Source organism: Microcebus murinus, chromosome 9, assembly GCF_040939455.1.
Source record: "Microcebus murinus isolate Inina chromosome 9, M.murinus_Inina_mat1.0, whole genome shotgun sequence".
NCBI classification, from domain to species: domain Eukaryota; kingdom Metazoa; phylum Chordata; class Mammalia; order Primates; family Cheirogaleidae; genus Microcebus; species Microcebus murinus.
In genome coordinates, this window is record NC_134112.1 from 47,095,024 (window position 1) to 47,113,125 (window position 18,102).

Sequence of the window (18,102 nt, forward strand, 5' to 3'; positions counted from 1 at the left end):
AGAGATTATATTTTGTGTTTCTGTGGTATCAGTTGTAATATCTCCTTTTTCATTTCTGATTGAGCTTATTAGGGTCCTTTCTTTTTTATTTCTGGTTAATCTAGTGAGAGACCTATCGATTTTGTTTATCTTTTCAAAGAACCAACTTTTTGTTTTACTAATCTTCTGTATATTTCTTTTGGAATTGACTTCATTTAGCTGTACTCTGACCTTAGTTATTTCTTTTCTTCTGCTGGGTTTGGGATTGGTTTGCTTTTCCTTTTCAACTGCTCTTTGCCCCTTAATAGTGCAAAGACCAACTTCATCCCTGCCTATATCTTAAATTACTCACAATTCTATATTAAAAGAATCCAAGACAATGAAGTTGTTACTGTTGGAATGCATAGCATGGAATAGCCCAGAATTAGAATTAGATCTCTATGGGCCACATGCTTTAAAAAGTGAAAATCCTAATTAAAAGTTCTTTATTAGAATTTGATTCCTTTGCTTTTGTTGTAAGGATAATTTATGAAAATCAAAGCTTAATTTTTTTCATTTTTTTGAGACAGAGTCTCACTCTGTTGCCTGGGCTACAGTGCCATGGCATCAGCCTAGCTTACAACAACCTCAAACTCCCGGGCTCAAGCGATCCTCCTGCCTCAGCCTCCTGGGTAGCTGGGACTACAGGCATGCACTACCATGCCTGGCTAATTTTATATATATATATATATATATATATATATATATATATATATATATATATATATATATATAGTTTTTTGTTTTCAGTTGTCGAGCTAACTTCTTCCTATTTTTTTAGTAGAGACAGGGTCTCACTCTTGCTCAGGCTGCTCTCGAACTCCTGAGCCCAAATGATCCGCCCGCCTCGGCCTCCCAGAGTGCTAGAATTACAGGTGTGAGCCACCACGCCCCGCCTGTATTGACTTCTTAAAACACTAAGTAGCTGTTTTTAAAAATAGGTAATTAAATATTAGTCACAAGACCTAAATTAAAACCAACTATATTCCAAAGTTAGAATAGAAATACTCAATAGAATATCAGTACCATTAATAGTTAGCAATAAAGTATTCTATTTTTAATAGACATAATTATTTTATTGATACCTAAAGGGTACAATATTTATTTATCTCTTCTTCTAACATTAGTTTTCTAACATTATACCTGGTAAATCTTCAAATGAAAGTAAATCAATAACTTGAAACATGAATATTAGATTAATAGACTCCTTGAACTGAAAGAAAATCTCAATTTCCCTTTTTTACAATGTCCTTTTTTACTTTGGCATTTGTCAAAGTTATTTAAACTTCAGACTGTGTTAATAAATTCTTTTTTAATTCACAGAGGATTTAATCTTAAATACAACTTAAAGATCTAGAAGAGTTCAAGTAAGGTATATTTTAAAGTTCAAAATAATCTGTTGAGGTAAGTACCATATAACATTGCTATTCAGAAAGAATCAGAGAAAACATAATTTTCACTGTATAACTATAAAATGGACTTCACACAAAAACTCACCCTTTTAGTGAACATCCGTTTTTTTTTTTGAGACAGAGTCTCACTTTGTTGCCTAGGCTAGAGTGAGTGCCGTGGCGTCAGCCTAGCTCACAGCAACCTCAGACTCCTGGGCTCAAGCGATCCTTCTGTCTCAGCCTCCCAAGTAGCTGGGACTACAGGCATGCGCCACCATGCCCGGCTAATTTTTTCTATATATATTAGTTGGCCAATTAGTTTCTTTCTATTTATAGTAGAGACGGTGTCTCGCTCTTGCTCAGGCTGGTTTTGAACTCCCAACCTCGAGCAATCCGCCCGCCTCGGCCTCCCAGAGAGCTAGGATTACAGGCGTGAGCCACCGCGCCCGGCCTGAACATCAGTTTTAAAATATGAAAGAATGAGTTACAATTTATTTATATCTTACTCTTATACTTAATCTGGAAATACATACATTAACAGACATTAATAACAGATGTTTCTACAAAAATAAGAATCTGATGGTTCATAAAAGACCATGAAAATTATAAGAGTTCAATGTGCCTATCTGATGGATGCAGTTGGAGTCAAGTAACTAACGATTAAGATCATTCATTCAAAGTCAAAGTTGAAAAGCTAAGCTTGTTACTTTATATATAAAGCATATATGCATGTCTTCAATTCCAATCACTTGACAAATGCCATGAATCATACAAGCAACTTGGTTAAGAAATACTAAATAATCAGATGAAATCTATAATGGGAGTACATACTCTACTATTATTCCATCTTTCTATACATACCAAAGCATATTTATTTGCCTGTCTTATCTCTATATTGCCTGTAGTATTCCCCAAATTTCTTCCAAATAACCCTACTCTAGGGGTATAAAAAATAATTTGTGTAAATATGGTGTTCTGGACATAAATGTACTTTCTGAAGATGATTATATATAATTTGTAAGAAAAGTATTTTTTCATTTAGTCTGACTTCTCTAGTGCAGGTAATTAGATAATGTGTTTGTTTGTTTGTTTGTTTATTGAGACAGAGTCTCACTCTCTTGCCCGGCTCGAGTGCCATGGCATCAGCCTAGCTCACAGCAACCTCAAACTCTTGGGCTCAAGCAATCCTTCTGCCTCAGCCTCCTGAGTAGCTGGGACTACAGGCATGGGCCACCATGCCTGGCTAATTTTTCTATATATATATTTTAGTTGGCCAATTAATTTCTTTCTCTTTTTATTAGAGATGGGGTCTTGCTCTTGCTCAGGCTGGTTTTGAACTCCTGACCTTGAGTGATCCTCCCACCTCGGCTTCCCAGAGTGCTAGGATTACAGGCGTGAGCCAACGCACCGGCCTGGATAATGTGTTTAAACAGAAGAGATCTGGGAATAAAATTATTTGACTAATTCTTTCCAGGACTGAACCCATTTTCAATCCATTGAGTACACCAGTCACAGAAGTAATAAACATTAAACACGTGTCATACCTATTACATATAATTTCCAAACTAAGTTCTAATTAAATATATTACCACAATCTGAAATCCTTTTGAGAACAATTTGTTAAAGGGATCTTCATCTCTCACTGTTTCATATAAACATGGTGTGAAAAATAGCATATTACTAGGGAAAAATAATAAAGGAATCAAGCTTTGCTGATTATCTATCATATGCCAAACATGTACTAAATATTCTCAAAATTGTTTTGGACAACTACTTTGTGAGTTATACAACTACACTGTGAGGTAGATATTATTACCCTCCCACTCCAATTTATAGGTAAGGAAACTATATTTCAGAGTTTAAGTGATGTGCCCAAGTTCATACAGCTCAAAAGGTGATTAAGTTTAAATTTAAACATAAGACTTTCTGCTTCCAAAGTTCCCCTGTTCTTCCTTCTATTACCTTATTGCCCTATTAACCAGAAAAATGACAGTGATATTTAGGCAAAATACAAAATTATGTAATCTATGATTAAAACTATGTGATTCTGAAATTTTAGAATACTCAAATTCAAACCACAGCTGCCAAAATAATTAAATGTTGCAAATCTGGCATTTGTAGTTAAGTTATAATGTGTGTGTTGTCAGAAAGGTATCTCATTTTTTAGGGGTGTTGCTGAAAGATAATTCCTTAAGAGCTCCAATATGAAAAATATTACAGTGTGAGATTTATTCCTCAGGTTATAAATTTGGTTTGCTTCAGCTTGGTCTTTCTTCAGCTTCCTGAAATGGGCAAATATTGTTTTGAAATCTCCTGTAATTTTAGTTCATTCAAGCTAGTCAAACATCATTTAATAGAGTAGCTAAAGCCTCAAAAATAGTCCAGAGCATCATGGATCCAACCAATATCCATCTCAGTAATCTTGATGAGACATCTCAAACATTTCACAACCTATCAACTTTTCTTCTGTTTTCTAAAACACAGTGAACATGTAAGTTTCCCAAAGCATAATCCATTGTGAATCCAGATGTAACATATGTAATATTATAGGGTATAACTCAAATCAGGTCAAATCTGTCAAAAATTATTTCATAATTACCTTTTTCTCAATCTAACTGTAATCTAAGTCATTGTTTTTTCCAAATTCTAAGGCAGTTAATCAGTTTAGTTTTTTTGACCAGCATTTAAAAGATAAAGTATCACAGGATACGTGATATTGTAAAAGTATCCTTCCAGAAACTTGTTTGGAAAAAAATGTATATATGCATATGTTTATTCATATATAATTATTCATGTATATAACTATACATATATGTAACTATAAATGTATATGTGAAATTACATCTATATGTAAAATATGTTTATTACTGTGAACTATGGTCAACAACTATGATAAATACTATTCTAAATTTTTTCTGTAGTGCTTATATTTAAGTACTATTTGTACTCTACTTTGAAACACATCACATTTACTAGGTGCTACAGATATATAGTTTCAATACATTTTTCTGGACCTTATAATCTCTACTAGTTTTTTAACTAAAAAAATTTAGGTAAACAATGTCTCACTGTAACAAGAACTTCCAATAATATTAATTTACCTTTTAATAAAGAAAACCTGAAAATCACCTTTTGATGTATTTAGCTTTTCAAATCAGTATTAATATTAATAAAATTAAATTTTGCCCTATTATCCCAATCTGAGAAAATGGCTACATAAATTTTAACCAAATTTTCTGGGCAGGTATGGGATGTTCTCAAAGACAAGTCAACTGGCATAAAAAAATATTCCACCTTAAAGAAAAAATGCACTTTGTAGAGTTCTAGGGTGCCCTCGAGATACAGGTAGTTCAAGCCCAAAGCATCTGAGACTTTCAATCAAGAAAGACAGGCTATAAGTATTAGGTCATTATAGAAAGAAAAAAAAAGTTTTATAAACACTTTTCATAAAGTTGTCTCTTGGTGTCTGCAGGGGAACTGGTTCCAGGACTCCCCAAGGCTAGCAAATCCATGGATCCTTAAGTTCCTTATATAAAATGTTGTAGTATTTGCATATTAATCTATGTACACGCTCCCATTTACTTTAAATCATCACTAAATTACTTATAATACCTAATACACTGGAAATGTCATATAAATAGTTGTTATACTGTATTTTCTTTTTCATATTTCTCATTGTTGTATTATTATTTTTTATTTTTTCTCAAACATTTTTTATCCATGGTTGGTCAAATCCTTGAATGCAGAACCCATGGATATGAAGGGCCAAGTGCATGTGCCCCAAATTCAAGTCACAAAAGCAGAATCTGAATTGGAAGCAGTGATTTTTAAATCAAGATATTTCACCCTTAGGAGCAACTTTACATAGCCTAAATCAGGCACCAATTTATTAACTTAATGTTGGTTAATTATTATCCTGATCAGATTATTAGTAAGCATATTCCATTCACTTCTGATGTGTCAAATTTTTTGCTTCCATCAGCAATCTAAAACAGTAATATGTTCATTAAGAACACAAGAGTTTTTTTTTCTCTATTAGAAACCTACGATAAATTGAGACTTATTGAATACACTGAGTTGCTGAACCATTCAGAGTAAGTAACACTTTTCCATGTTCTCAAATCTGGACCAAAGAAATGACAATTACATCTCAAAGAATAAGAAAAAAATAAAATGACATGTACTTGTTACCAACACATAAAGATATGTCCTAAAGTGTCCAGTGACTATATTAGCCTTTATCACCTAAAATAAAATCTACATTGCAACATTAATTTCAATACAAGTTTGTATGATTAACTAGAATTCAAGAATTTGTAAAAAGCATTTACTTCAAATGAAATACCCTATATTATTAAACTTTTACTGTGCTGAACATAGATAACATTGTAACAGTCATGTATCCTAGAAACTAAAACAGGGTATCTTACTACTAACCAAGTTATTTTAAAGATTTAAGATCTTAGCCAATAACTTGGAAAAGGGTATACCAGTAAAACATAATCCTCAGGTTTTATAGTCATTTACATACTTTATTATATTACATTTATAGAAATATAATAGAAGCATGTGCTCTAAGAAATAAAATAGCAACAATCAGTAATTTCAGTAATACAAAATATCAATTTTGCTTATGACATTTGAAATCATAACATAATCTAGTCTTACCTCCGAACTACAGTCATCTGCTGTGGTTGAAATTTCACTTTCAGGCTAAAATAAAAGCAAAAACCAATTACAATTATGACTGGGTTTTTTTTCCCTAAATATTGTACTTTACTAAGCCATGACTGTTGGTAACAAAGAAAACTCACATAAAATACCACTAGAAAACTATTAAAAAATATTCAAACCTTTAAAAATTTCATTTAATTATAAATTACAATGGCAAAATAATGCAATTAATTTACCACTAGACATTTTTCTGAATATAAAAGTACCAACAGGTACTTTCACCTAGGGTCTCGTATATGCTACATATCATTTGTAAGCCAAAAGCACCAACTAAGAAACCACTTCTCTAATATATCTATCTGTACAGTAGCCAGCTTTATCCATGGTTTAGTTTCCTGCAATTTGTTACCCACAGTTAATTGCAGTACAAAAATACTAAATGGAAAATTCCAGAAATAAACAATATATGTTTTAAATTGCATGTTATTCTGAGAAGCACAAAGAAATCTCACTCCACCCTACCTAGCCCTTTGTTCAGCATGTCCACATATGCTACCTGCCCAATAGTCACTTAGTTACTGTCTTGGTTATCAGATCTTATGTTGTAGTATCGCAGTGCTTGTGTTCAAGCAACCCTTACTTAATAGTGGCTCGAAAGAGCAAGAATACTGTGTCTAATTTATAAATTAAACTTTACCATAAGTATGTACATATAGGAAAAAACAGTATATATAGGGTTCAGTACTATCCATGGTTTCAGGCATCCGCTGGGAGTCTTGGAATGTATCCCCCACAGATAAAGGGAAACTACTATACCTCTTTTAAATAAAAGAAAGTCCTAAAATGCTACTATTGAAAGAGTTCAATTTCTCCAAAAGAAGAATCAAAAAATCTTGATAACAAAAAAGTAATAACTTGGCCGGGCCTGGTGGCTCACGCCTGTAATCCAAGCTCTGGGAAGGCCGAGGGGGGTGGATCATTTGAGCTCAGGAGTTCGAGACCAGCCTAAGCAAGAGTGAGACCCCATCTCTACCAAAAATAGAAAAAATTGGCCAGGCATGGTGGCGCATGCCTGTGGTCCCAGCTACTCGGGAGGCTGAGGCAGAAGGATCGCTTGAGCCCAGGAGTTCAAGGTTGCTAGAAGCTAAGCTGATGCCACAGCACTCTAGCCAGGGCAACAGAGTGAGACTCTGTCTCAAAAAAATAAAAAAATAAAAACAAAATTAAAAAGTAATAACTTGATGAATAAATAACCTTTATTGTCATAACACCTTTGCAGCTTACAAAAGCACTTTGAAAGACATTCTTGTTTCATGATCACATACCTGGGATTTAGGTATCAAGTGAGTGGCTTTTTCATGCTTCTCTCAGCTAAGAAGTTTTGGGAGGAGTCAGGGAGGAAATGTAAATTGTCTGACTCCAAAAGTACGGCCTTCACTGTTAATCCGCTCATCTGAGCTAATAATCTCACTTTACTGGTGAGGAAAGCAAGACCCAGAGAGATTCATCTTTTCATCAACAAATATTAACTGTTGCTGTTTCCTTTCTCATCCACACCTATGGAAATTTTATTCAACATTCAAGACCAAGTTCTAAGTCTACCCTCTCCATGAAGTAGTAACTGATGCCAGGAATAGAAATAAGCTTGCCCCTACTCAAAATGCTGTAACAGTGGTTTCTAACTAATGAGATTCTCTCTCTTTTAAATATAAAATATTTTTATGACACAACCCCTCATCTTCATTAATTTAGTGCATATTGTATACTAGAAACTGTGGTACTGAGAGTTAAATGGTGAATAAGACAATTGTTGCATTCAAAATGCTGAAACTATAAAGAGGAACCCAAACATTGATTTGTTATGCAGAAAAAGATAATACACATTCAAATTGAATCAAGCACTAAAGTTGCCACATTGTATTATTTTAAATGTTCAGTTTTTAAAAAACAAATTACAAGACACACAAATGAAAAAGGAAAGTATGGCCTATGCACAAGAAAAATAGTGATCAATAGAAACCATCCCTAAGGAAATACAGATATTAGACTTAATAGACAAAGAGCTATTTTAAGTATTATCATCACATAACTAAAATAAGTTAATATTTTAAAAACTAAATAAAATTGTAAGAATGATGCCTGATCAAATAGAGATCAATAAAAACAAAGAGATCTGGATGCAGTGGTTTATACCTATAAATCCAGCTACTTAGGAGGCTGAGGCAGGAGGCTCCCTTGAGTCCAGGTGTTCAAGATCAGCTGGGCAACAAAGCAAGACCCCACCTCTAGAAAAAAAAATTGTCTAGGCATGGTGGCATGCGCCTGTAGTCCCAGCTACTCAGGAGGGTGATGGGGAAGATCATTTGAGCCCAGGATTTCAAGACCACAGTGAACTATTATTGTGCCACTGCACTCCAGCCTAACCAACAGAGCGAAAGCAAATCAATCAGTCAATAGAAAGAAATTATAAAAGAACCAAAGAGAAATTCTGGAGTTGAAAAGTAAAATAAATAATAACTAAAATGAAAAAGTCACTAGAGGGATTGAAAAACAGATCTAAGGAAGAAGAGAGAATCAGCAAACTCTGATAGATTAACTGAAATTATCCAGTTTGAGGAGTAGAAAGATGACTTTATGTTAGACCATTAAAAACTCCTCAATATTTAAAAGAATTGAATTCATACAATATATGTTCTCTAAAATCTTTTGTCCCTAGTAATAGTTTTTGTTTTAAAGTCATCTCAATGGATACAGAAAAGGCATTTAGCAAAATTCAGCACTCTTTTATAGTAAAAAACACCCTATTGTCCAGAAATAGAAGGGAACTTCCTCAATTTGATAAAGGGATCTACCAAAAAAACCAAATCAAACCAGCTAATGTAACACTCAATGGTGAAAAACTGAATGCTTTCCACCTAATACAAGATACAATACAAGGATGTCTGTTCTCACCACCTCTTTTCAACATTGTAAGGTTCTCACTAAGGCAACTGGGCCAGAAAAAGAAATAAGACATCAATATTGGAAAGGAAATAGTTATACATCTCCAGCAGCAGACATAATCTTGTATATAGAAAACTGAAGGAATTCACAAAAAAACTATTAGAGCTAATGGGTTCAGCAAAGGTGCAGGATATAAGATCAACATACAAATGTCGGTTGTATTTCTATACACTAATAGTGAATAATCAGATAATGAAGTTAAGAAAACAATTCTAATAGGAACAAAAAGTAGTAAAATGATAAGGAATAAAATAACAATAAAACGCTTAAGAATACATTTAATAAAAACAAGTACAAGATTTGTATACTGAAAACAATAAGATAACACTGAAAGAAATTAAAGAGGACCTCAATAAATTAAAAACAACCTGTGCTCATAGATCAAGAAGATCTAATATCGTTAAGGTGAAAATACTCCACAAATTTGCCTGCAGATTCAATGCAATCCCTGTCAAAATTCCTCCTTTCTTTTATGCAGAAATAGAAAACCTGATCCTAAAATTGATAGGAAATGCAAGGGACCCAGAATAGCCAAAACAATTCTAAAAAAGAACAAAATTGATAGACTCACACTAACTGAATTCAAAACATGTTACAAAGCAATAATAATCAAGACTGGGACATACACTAGTAAAGGCTAAAAATACAGATCTACAAAATGTAACTGAGGGGCTAGAAATAAACACTAATCTTTATAGTCATTGACAATTCACTGGGAAAGAACAGTCTTTTCAGCAAATGGTGCTGAGACAAATGGATATCCACATGCAAAAAAATGAAGTTGATACCTACCCCCCACCACAAATGAAAATTAACTAAAAATGGATCAAAGACCAAAATATAAGACCTAAAATTTTAAAAGTCTTCAAAGAACACTTAGATATAGATCTTCATGATCTTAGACTTGACAATGGTAGTTTTAGATATGATACCAAAAGCACAAGCAACTGAAGAAAAAACATAGTTGAATTCATCAAAATCAAACTTTGTGCATCAAAGGACACTACCAAGAAAGCGAAAAAAAAAAAAAACCAGAGATAACATTTGCAAATCATATAAGAATACAGCTAATCCTCTTCATTTATAGATTCTGTAACTGTGAATCCAGCTACTCAAAAAAAATTTATTTGTAACCACAAAATCAATATTTACAGCAGCACATTCATGGTCATTCACAGATATGAGCAGAGCAGTGAAAAATCTGTCACCCAATGCACATGTTCCTAGTGAAGGTAGAACAAGGCAACACTTCTTGTTTCAGCTCTCATAATGCAAACCAGTGTCTTTTTTATGATCTATTTAGTGCCACATTTTTCACATTTTTATGTTTTGGTGATTTTACTGCTTAAAATGGCCCCCAAGTGTAATGAAGAAGTGCTGTCCAGTGTTCCTAAGAGCAGGAAGGTTGTGATGTACCTTATGGAACAAATATGTGTGTTAGATAAGATTTATTCAGGCATGAGCTGTAGTGCTGATGGCCATGGGTTCAATATTAACCAATCAACAATATACATTTAAAAAGACATCCTGAAACAGAAACACACATAAAACAAGGTTATGTATCAGCTGGTTGATAAAAATGTTGTCATCAGTGTCTTGCAGGAACCTAATACTAAAACTATGGTAATTGCTAGAAGCAATGGTTCAATATTTATTACTTTAGTAATTGTGGCAACTTTACAGAACACAACAACTACAGATGATGAGAATATTTAGAATATCTCCTTGCCTTTATCTGAAGAATAAATAATTATTACATAGCACATATACTTATATTTCCAGGCTTCTGTTCTTTTCACATTGTATTCTTATTCTTGCCTGAGAGGATCTCTCCCACTCTTATAGTGAATAGCATACCTCCATTGCCAACCCAGACCTCCTTTTCACATTGTATTCTTATTCTTACCTGAGAGGATCTCTCCCACTCTTATAGTGAATAGCATGCCTCCATTGCCAACCCAGACCTCCTGCACAAAGCTCAAATCCCTGTATATCAAAATCTTACTGTTTCCACATAAACATGCCATGGCACAATACAAATAATAATCATTATTTGCCCTGTCCAACACTCTTCCTTCTCTATGCCTGGTCTTGGTCAGTGGCTCCACCATCTGGCTTACCATCCCAATCCACCCTTAATTTCTCCCCCATCTCTTTATCCTGAAAAATTACATCACTAAGTGGGGGAAACTAACATTCACTGAGCACCTACTATGTGCCAAGTATGATCTCCAGTCCCTCACCATTATTACCACCCTATCCCCAACACTTTGTGATCCATTTAAAAGTGAACTATCCAAGGTTTCCAGATCACAGCACACTGTTTCATGTCTTTATGAATGCTGTTTCTTCTGCACAGAGGTTGCTTCCCCCACTTCTTTGCCTCTGGTTAACTTCAACTTGTACTTCAAGCTCAGTTCTATTATCTCTTCTAGGAAATCTTCCCAAATAACAGACAGAAGGCTGACTTGGGCATTCCCTACACTCTAGAGAGCCATGTATACTGTTGCTAGCATAGCTCTGATCAGACTACACTGCTTATCTTTATATCTGCCTTCTACACTAGACTGATTTTTCTAAATGGGAGAGACAATCATATTCACCTTTGTATCCCTGCTGCTCAATCCATGGTATACTACAGTTACTCAATAAATGTCTGTTGAATTAAGTTCACAAAATGCCCTCTCATAGGTTTTCAAATAATTTAGGTATGATTGTTTAGTTATCATACTACTAAAGCTTTCAAAAGGGCATAAAAATCATGGTCGAATTGCAGAATGTGCCAATGATTATTGTCATTACAGCTATTCTCCCTTTAGAACTGTAATACTTAAAAATCTGGATGAATACTTACTTCTACAGAGAAGACCTGGTCATGCTTGACAATTTCTCTACTATGCAGAGTTCTCATTACTGTAGATTCAGGAGTCATGGATGATCCTACTCTCTCAGAACTATTTATATACAACTCATCACATTGTGATTGATCAACATCCAAACCATGGTATTCTGATATATCATGTTTACTGCTTGAGGTTTTTCTCTTTTTTTTCTGCTTCTTGGAAGAATTCTGTCCATCAGATTGAGCCTTTCTTTGTCGAAACTGGGCAAGCTATGAGAAAAAGAAAATTGGCATCATTGTCAAACTATCTCTAAATAAAAATCATGATACAATAAAGGACAATTGTTAAAGTCTTTAGTATAGGCATAACTATTGAAAAGCAAAGATAGTAGGAATTTACAAATAAACCTATAAAATACTGAGAGGTAAGAACTTAAAATGTCACGTCTGAAGAAAAGAAAATTGGCCCAGAGTCAGGAAAAATTAAGGGGAAATAGGCACTGTCATTCACTACTTGGTGAGAATGAAATCTCTGGATTTGAGATTATATGAAAACACATGAACACACAGCAACACACACACATACACACAACACACACAAACAGAGCTCTAAATGCAATTGCTTTGTGGAATTTCTGGGTCTTCTATTACTTTGTATTAAACAATTAATTTGGGCAAAAAGATTTACCTATATAAGTGTTCACTGCAGCCCTGTTTATAATGGGAAAAAAAAAAAAAACAACCTCAGAAATAAATATCAAACAGCGGTGCTTTTAAACCCTAATCACTAACATGTCAGCATCAGTATTTTTTTTTTTTTTTTGAGACAGAGTCTCTCTTTGTTGCCCGGGCTAGAGTGAGTGCCGTGGCGTCAGCCTAGCTCACAGCAACCTCAAACTCCTGGGCTCGAGTGATCCTTCTGCCTCAGCCTCCCGGGTAGCTGGGACTACAGGCATGCGCCACCATGCCCGGCTAATTTTATATATATATATATCAGTTGGCCAATTAATTTCTTTCTATTTATAGTAGAGACGGGGTCTCGCTCAGGCTGGTTTTGAACTCCTGACCTCGAGCAATCCGCCCGCCTCGGCCTCCCAAGAGCTAGGATTACAGGCGTGAGCCACAGCGCCCGGCCCAGCATCAGTATTTTTATCACGTCCTAGTCATGCCCTTATATATCATCTATTTAAAATATTTTGGGCAGTGGACTTTTCTTATTTAAATTTATTTTAAGAACTAAGAGAGACTTCAAGTTCCAAAATGGCAGGGTAGAAACAAGCTGAATGCGCTCCCACTCACAAAAACTCCTACTCACAAAACCAAATGTATAGCATAGAGATTATCACCAGCAACATCCAAGAACTAGATATGAAGAGGACACAGTTCTTGACACTAGGGAGAAGTGAAAAAACTCCAAGCACATGTTAAGAGAATTGGACTTTCATAACCGTGACTCACCTGTCCTCAATCTGCTTGGTACCAAGCCCAGAAAATTTCACATCAACTCACAGTTTCTACACTGGAAAAAGTGAAATCAAGGTAGATGACCAGCTTCCCATGCTACCTGAGTTCCCTAGCAGGAGTCTTGTCCTTACCTCAACCCATGGAAGTACTGAGAATGCTTGAAAGGAGAAATATCCCTGAGGGCAGTCAAAGATAAAGTGGGGAGGTGGAACTACTATCTGCAAGCCTAGAAACCTGGCCCAAGAAGATGCCAAATCAGAGTGCTGTTCAGCAGCACCATGCCGTAGGAGGTTTGTTCCACAGGTTCCCTGGGAACGAAACCCAAGCCAGCTTTCCTATACTACAGAGATATCCCATTTGGGATATCTCCCTTTTGGGACAGACGACACTCTCATGCCACCTAGTGCCAAAATGGAAGCATTGGTTGGGGGGGGGTGCGGGGGACAATCAACAGATAAACAAGAATCTCTAAGCAAACCCATCCAATAAAGAACAAAACAAGCCAGAGGACACTGGAATAAATAATCTTTCAGTGCAAAGACACAGGCATATATCTACAAGAGACAAAAGTAAACAGAGAACAATGACCTCTCCAAACGGATACAGTAAGAAACGAGTAAGACAGCAATATGTAAGCTCTCTGACCAAGAATTCAAAATAGAAGTTTTAAGAACTTAGTGATTTCCAAGATAGCACATAAAAACAATATAAAAATTTATCTGAGAAATCTAACAAAGAGATTGAAATTATTTAAAAATCAAACAAATCTTAGAACTTAAAAATACGTTTGCTGAACTGAAAATTTCATTAGAAGCTCTCAACAGCAGAATGCATTAAGCAGAAGAATCAGTGAACTCAAATTTTATTTTTTTATAAAAAAAAATGAGGGGAAAAAATGAAATACAACAAAGGTCACCTATAAAATACAAAAAAATTACCTCAAAAGACCAAATCTTAAAATTACTGCTGTTCAAGAGGGAGTTGAGCAAGGGCAAGGGACAGAAAGCTTATTCAAAAAAACAACATAAAACTTTCCAAAATGTGAGAAAAACATAAATATCTGGTTACAAGAAGATGAGATACACCAAGCAGATTTAGCCCAAATAATACTAGGCACATAATAATCAAATTCTCAAAGGTCACAGACAAAGAGAGGATACTTAAAGCAGCAAGGGAAAGGAAGCAAATAAATACAAAGGAGTTCCAATTCATATGGCAACAGACTTCTCAATGAAAACTATATAGGCCAAAAGAGAGTGGGTGGATGTTTTCAAAGTGCTGACAGAAAAAAATTGTCACCCAAGAATGCCAGTATACCAGCAAAGCTACCCTTCAAATATGAAGGCGGAAAAAAGTCTTTCACAGACAAACAAAAGCTAAGAGAATTCAACACCACCAGAACTGTCTCCTAAGAAATGCTAAAGGGAGTTCTTCAATCTGAAAGAAGAAAACATTAACATGAAAAAGAAAACACTTGAAGGTATACAAACCACTGGGGTAAAATTAAGTACACAAACCCAGAATACTCTTAACACTGTAATTGTGGTGTGCACTCCACACATACTCTGGTATGAAGCACAAAAGACAAATCTATCAAAAGCAGTAATACCTACAGCAACCTGTTAAGTGATAAGTATCAGAAAAATATGTAAATTGAGACAATACAAAGTCAAAATGTGGGTGCAATGGGGTTAAAGTGTAGCGGGTTTTTCATTTTTTTTCTTTGTTTCTATTTTTTCTTTTGTGATAAGTTGCCAGATCTTTAAAATAACTTGTTATATCTGCTTTTTTTTTTTGTAAGCTATAAAGGATAACCACAGCAAACATCTATAATGGATTCACTAAAAATAAAAGGCAACAAATTAGAACATACTGCCAGAGAAAAGCATTTAACTACAAAGGAAGTCAGGAAGAAATAAAAAATGGGTGAGAGAAGTTAGAAAACAACCAAAAACAAGCAACAAAATGGCAATACGAAGACTATATATAATAATGCTGAATGCAAATGCACTCAAGTTGCTAATAAAAAAGTACAGAGTGGCTAATGGATAAAGGAGGAGTAGAAAAGATATTCCATGCAACTGGAAACTAAAGAGAAGTAACTATACTTATATTGGCTAAAATAGACTACAAAACAAAGATTGTAAAAAGAGACAAACCTCACTATATGATAACAAAGGGGTCAATTTAGCAAAAGGATATAAAAATTTATAAATATCTATGTACCCCAAACCAGAGCTCCAAAGTATACAAAGCAAATGTTAATAGATCTAAAGGGAGAGACAGGCTGTAATACAGTAACAGTAGAGGATATCAACACAATACTCTCCATAGTGGACAGATTATCCAGACAGAAAATCAACAAGGAAACATCATAGTTAAACCACACATGAGACCAAATAGGCCTGACACTTACAGAACACTTCACATAATTGCTTCCTGCAGGATACACATTCTTTTCATCAGTGCATGAAACATTCTTCAGACCATCTTAGGGCCATATAACAAGTTTCAACAGATTAAAAAAAAAAAAAATCATGTCATCTTTTTTGACCAAAAGGGAATAAAACTGGAAACCAATAACGAGAGGAGACTCTGAAAACACACAAACACACGGAAATTAAACAATGTGACCCAGAATGAACAATGGGTCAATGAAGAAATTAAGAAGGAAATTAAAAAATTTCTTGAAACAAATGAAAATAGAAATACAACATCCCAAAATCTATGAGAAGCAGTCCTAGGAGAGAAGTTTATAGCAACAAATTCCTATATTAAAAAAAAAAAAATAGAGGCCGGGCGCTGTGGCTCACGCCTGTAATCCTAGCTCTTGGGAGGCCGAGGCGGGCGGATTGCTCAAGGTCAGGAGTTCAAAACCAGCCTGAGCAAGAGCGAGACCCCGTCTCTACTATAAATAGAAAGAAATTAATTGGCCAACTGATATATATATAAAAAATTAGCCAGGCATGGTGGCACATGCCTGTAGTCCCAGCTACCCGGGAGGCTGAGGCAGAAGGATCACTCGAGCCCAGGAGTTTGAGGTTGCTGTGAGCTAGGCTGACGCCACAGCACTCACTCTAGCCTGGGCAACAAAGCGAGACTCTGTCTCAAAAAAAAAAAAAAAAAAATAGAAATACTTCAAAAAAAACAACCTAATGATAAACTTAAGGAATGAGAAAAGCAAAAACAAATCAAACCCAAAATTAGTAGAAGGAAAGAAAACAACAAACATCATAGCAGAAATAAGTGAAATTGAGACTAAAAAAATATAGAAGATTAACATAGTGAAAAGTTGTGTTTTTTTATAAAATCGACAAACCTTTCTTTAGCTAGAAAAATGAAAAAAAGAGAGAAGACTCAAATAAAATCAGAAATTAAAAGGGAGATATAACAACTGAAATCACAGAAATGTGCAGAATCATTTAAAGACTAACATGAGCAACCATATGCCAACAAATTTGAAAACCTAGAAGAAATGGACAAATTCCTGGACACACAAAACGTATCAAGATTTAATCATGAAGAAATAGAAAACCTCAACAAACCAATAATAAAACATAAGCTCAAAGGTGTAATAAAAAGACTTCCATCAGGCTGGGCATGGTAGCTCAGCCTGTAATCCTAGCACTTTGGGAGGCCAAGACCGGAGGATCACTTGAGGCCTGAGTTCGAGACCAGTCTGGGCAACATTGAGACACCCTATTGCTACAAAAAAATTTTTTTAAAAAATTAGCTGGGCATGGTAGAGCACGCCGGTGGTCCCAGCTATTTGGGAGGCTTGAGACAGGAGGATCACTTTAGCCGAGGAGTTCGAGATAACAGTGACGTATGACTGCACTACTGCACCCCAGCATGGTCAACAGAGCTAGACCCTGTCTCTAAAAAACAATTAAAATTAAAGAAATAGTAAAAAAAAAATGGGGCTCCCATGAAAGAAAAGCCTAAGACCTGATGGCTTCAATTTTGAATTCTACCTAACATTTAAAGAAGAACTAATACCAATTCTACTCAACCTCTTCAAAAAAATTGAAAGAGGGAATACATTCAAACTCACTCCCCAAGGTCAAGGTCAGCATTACATCATACCACAACCAGACAAAAGAAACAACAAAAAAAGAAAACTACAGGCCAAAATGACAGATGACCACAGATGCAAACATCGTCAACAAAATACTAACAAACCTAATTCAATAGCACATTAAAAAGACTGTTCACAGTGATCAAGTGGCACTCATCCCAGGGATTCAAGGACGTTTCAACAAATCAATAAATGTGATACATCACATTAACAGAACCAAGAACAAAAACCATATGATCATTTCAATAGATGCTGAAAACTAAAAAAGTGATAAAATTCAACATCCCTTTATGACATAAACCCCCAACAAACTGGGTATAGATGAAACATACCTCAAAATAATAATGGTCATATATGACAGACCCACAGCTAACATCATACTGAATGGGGAAAAACTGAAAACCTTTCCTCTAAGATGTGGAACAAAACAAGATGCCCACTTTCATCTCATTCATTCATTCATTTATTTATTGAGACAGAGTCTCAACTCTGTTGCCCAGGCTAGAGTGCCATGGCATCAGCCTACAACAGCAACCTCAAACTCCTGGGCTCAAGTGATCCTCCTACCTCAGTTTCCTGTGTAGCTGGGATTACAGGCATGTGCCACCATGCCTGGCTAATATTTTCTATAC

The 18,102-nt window shown here is 35.1% G+C and overlaps 1 protein-coding gene across 7 annotated transcripts in view; it reads right to left on the reverse strand.

The window, feature by feature from the left end:
• AKAP9 (A-kinase anchoring protein 9) overlaps window positions 1-18,102 on the reverse strand; it is a 148,589-nt gene that overhangs the window by 107,737 nt on the left and 22,750 nt on the right. For all 7 annotated transcript variants that reach the window (XM_076006446.1, XM_012779613.3, XM_076006445.1 and 4 more), the window contains exons 2-3: window positions 11,941-12,198; window positions 6,078-6,122 (exon numbers count right to left, since the gene is read on the reverse strand). In XM_076006446.1, the coding sequence (XP_075862561.1) occupies window positions 6,078-6,122; window positions 11,941-12,198 (303 nt within the window). The remainder of the gene's footprint in view (window positions 1-6,077; window positions 6,123-11,940; window positions 12,199-18,102) is intronic.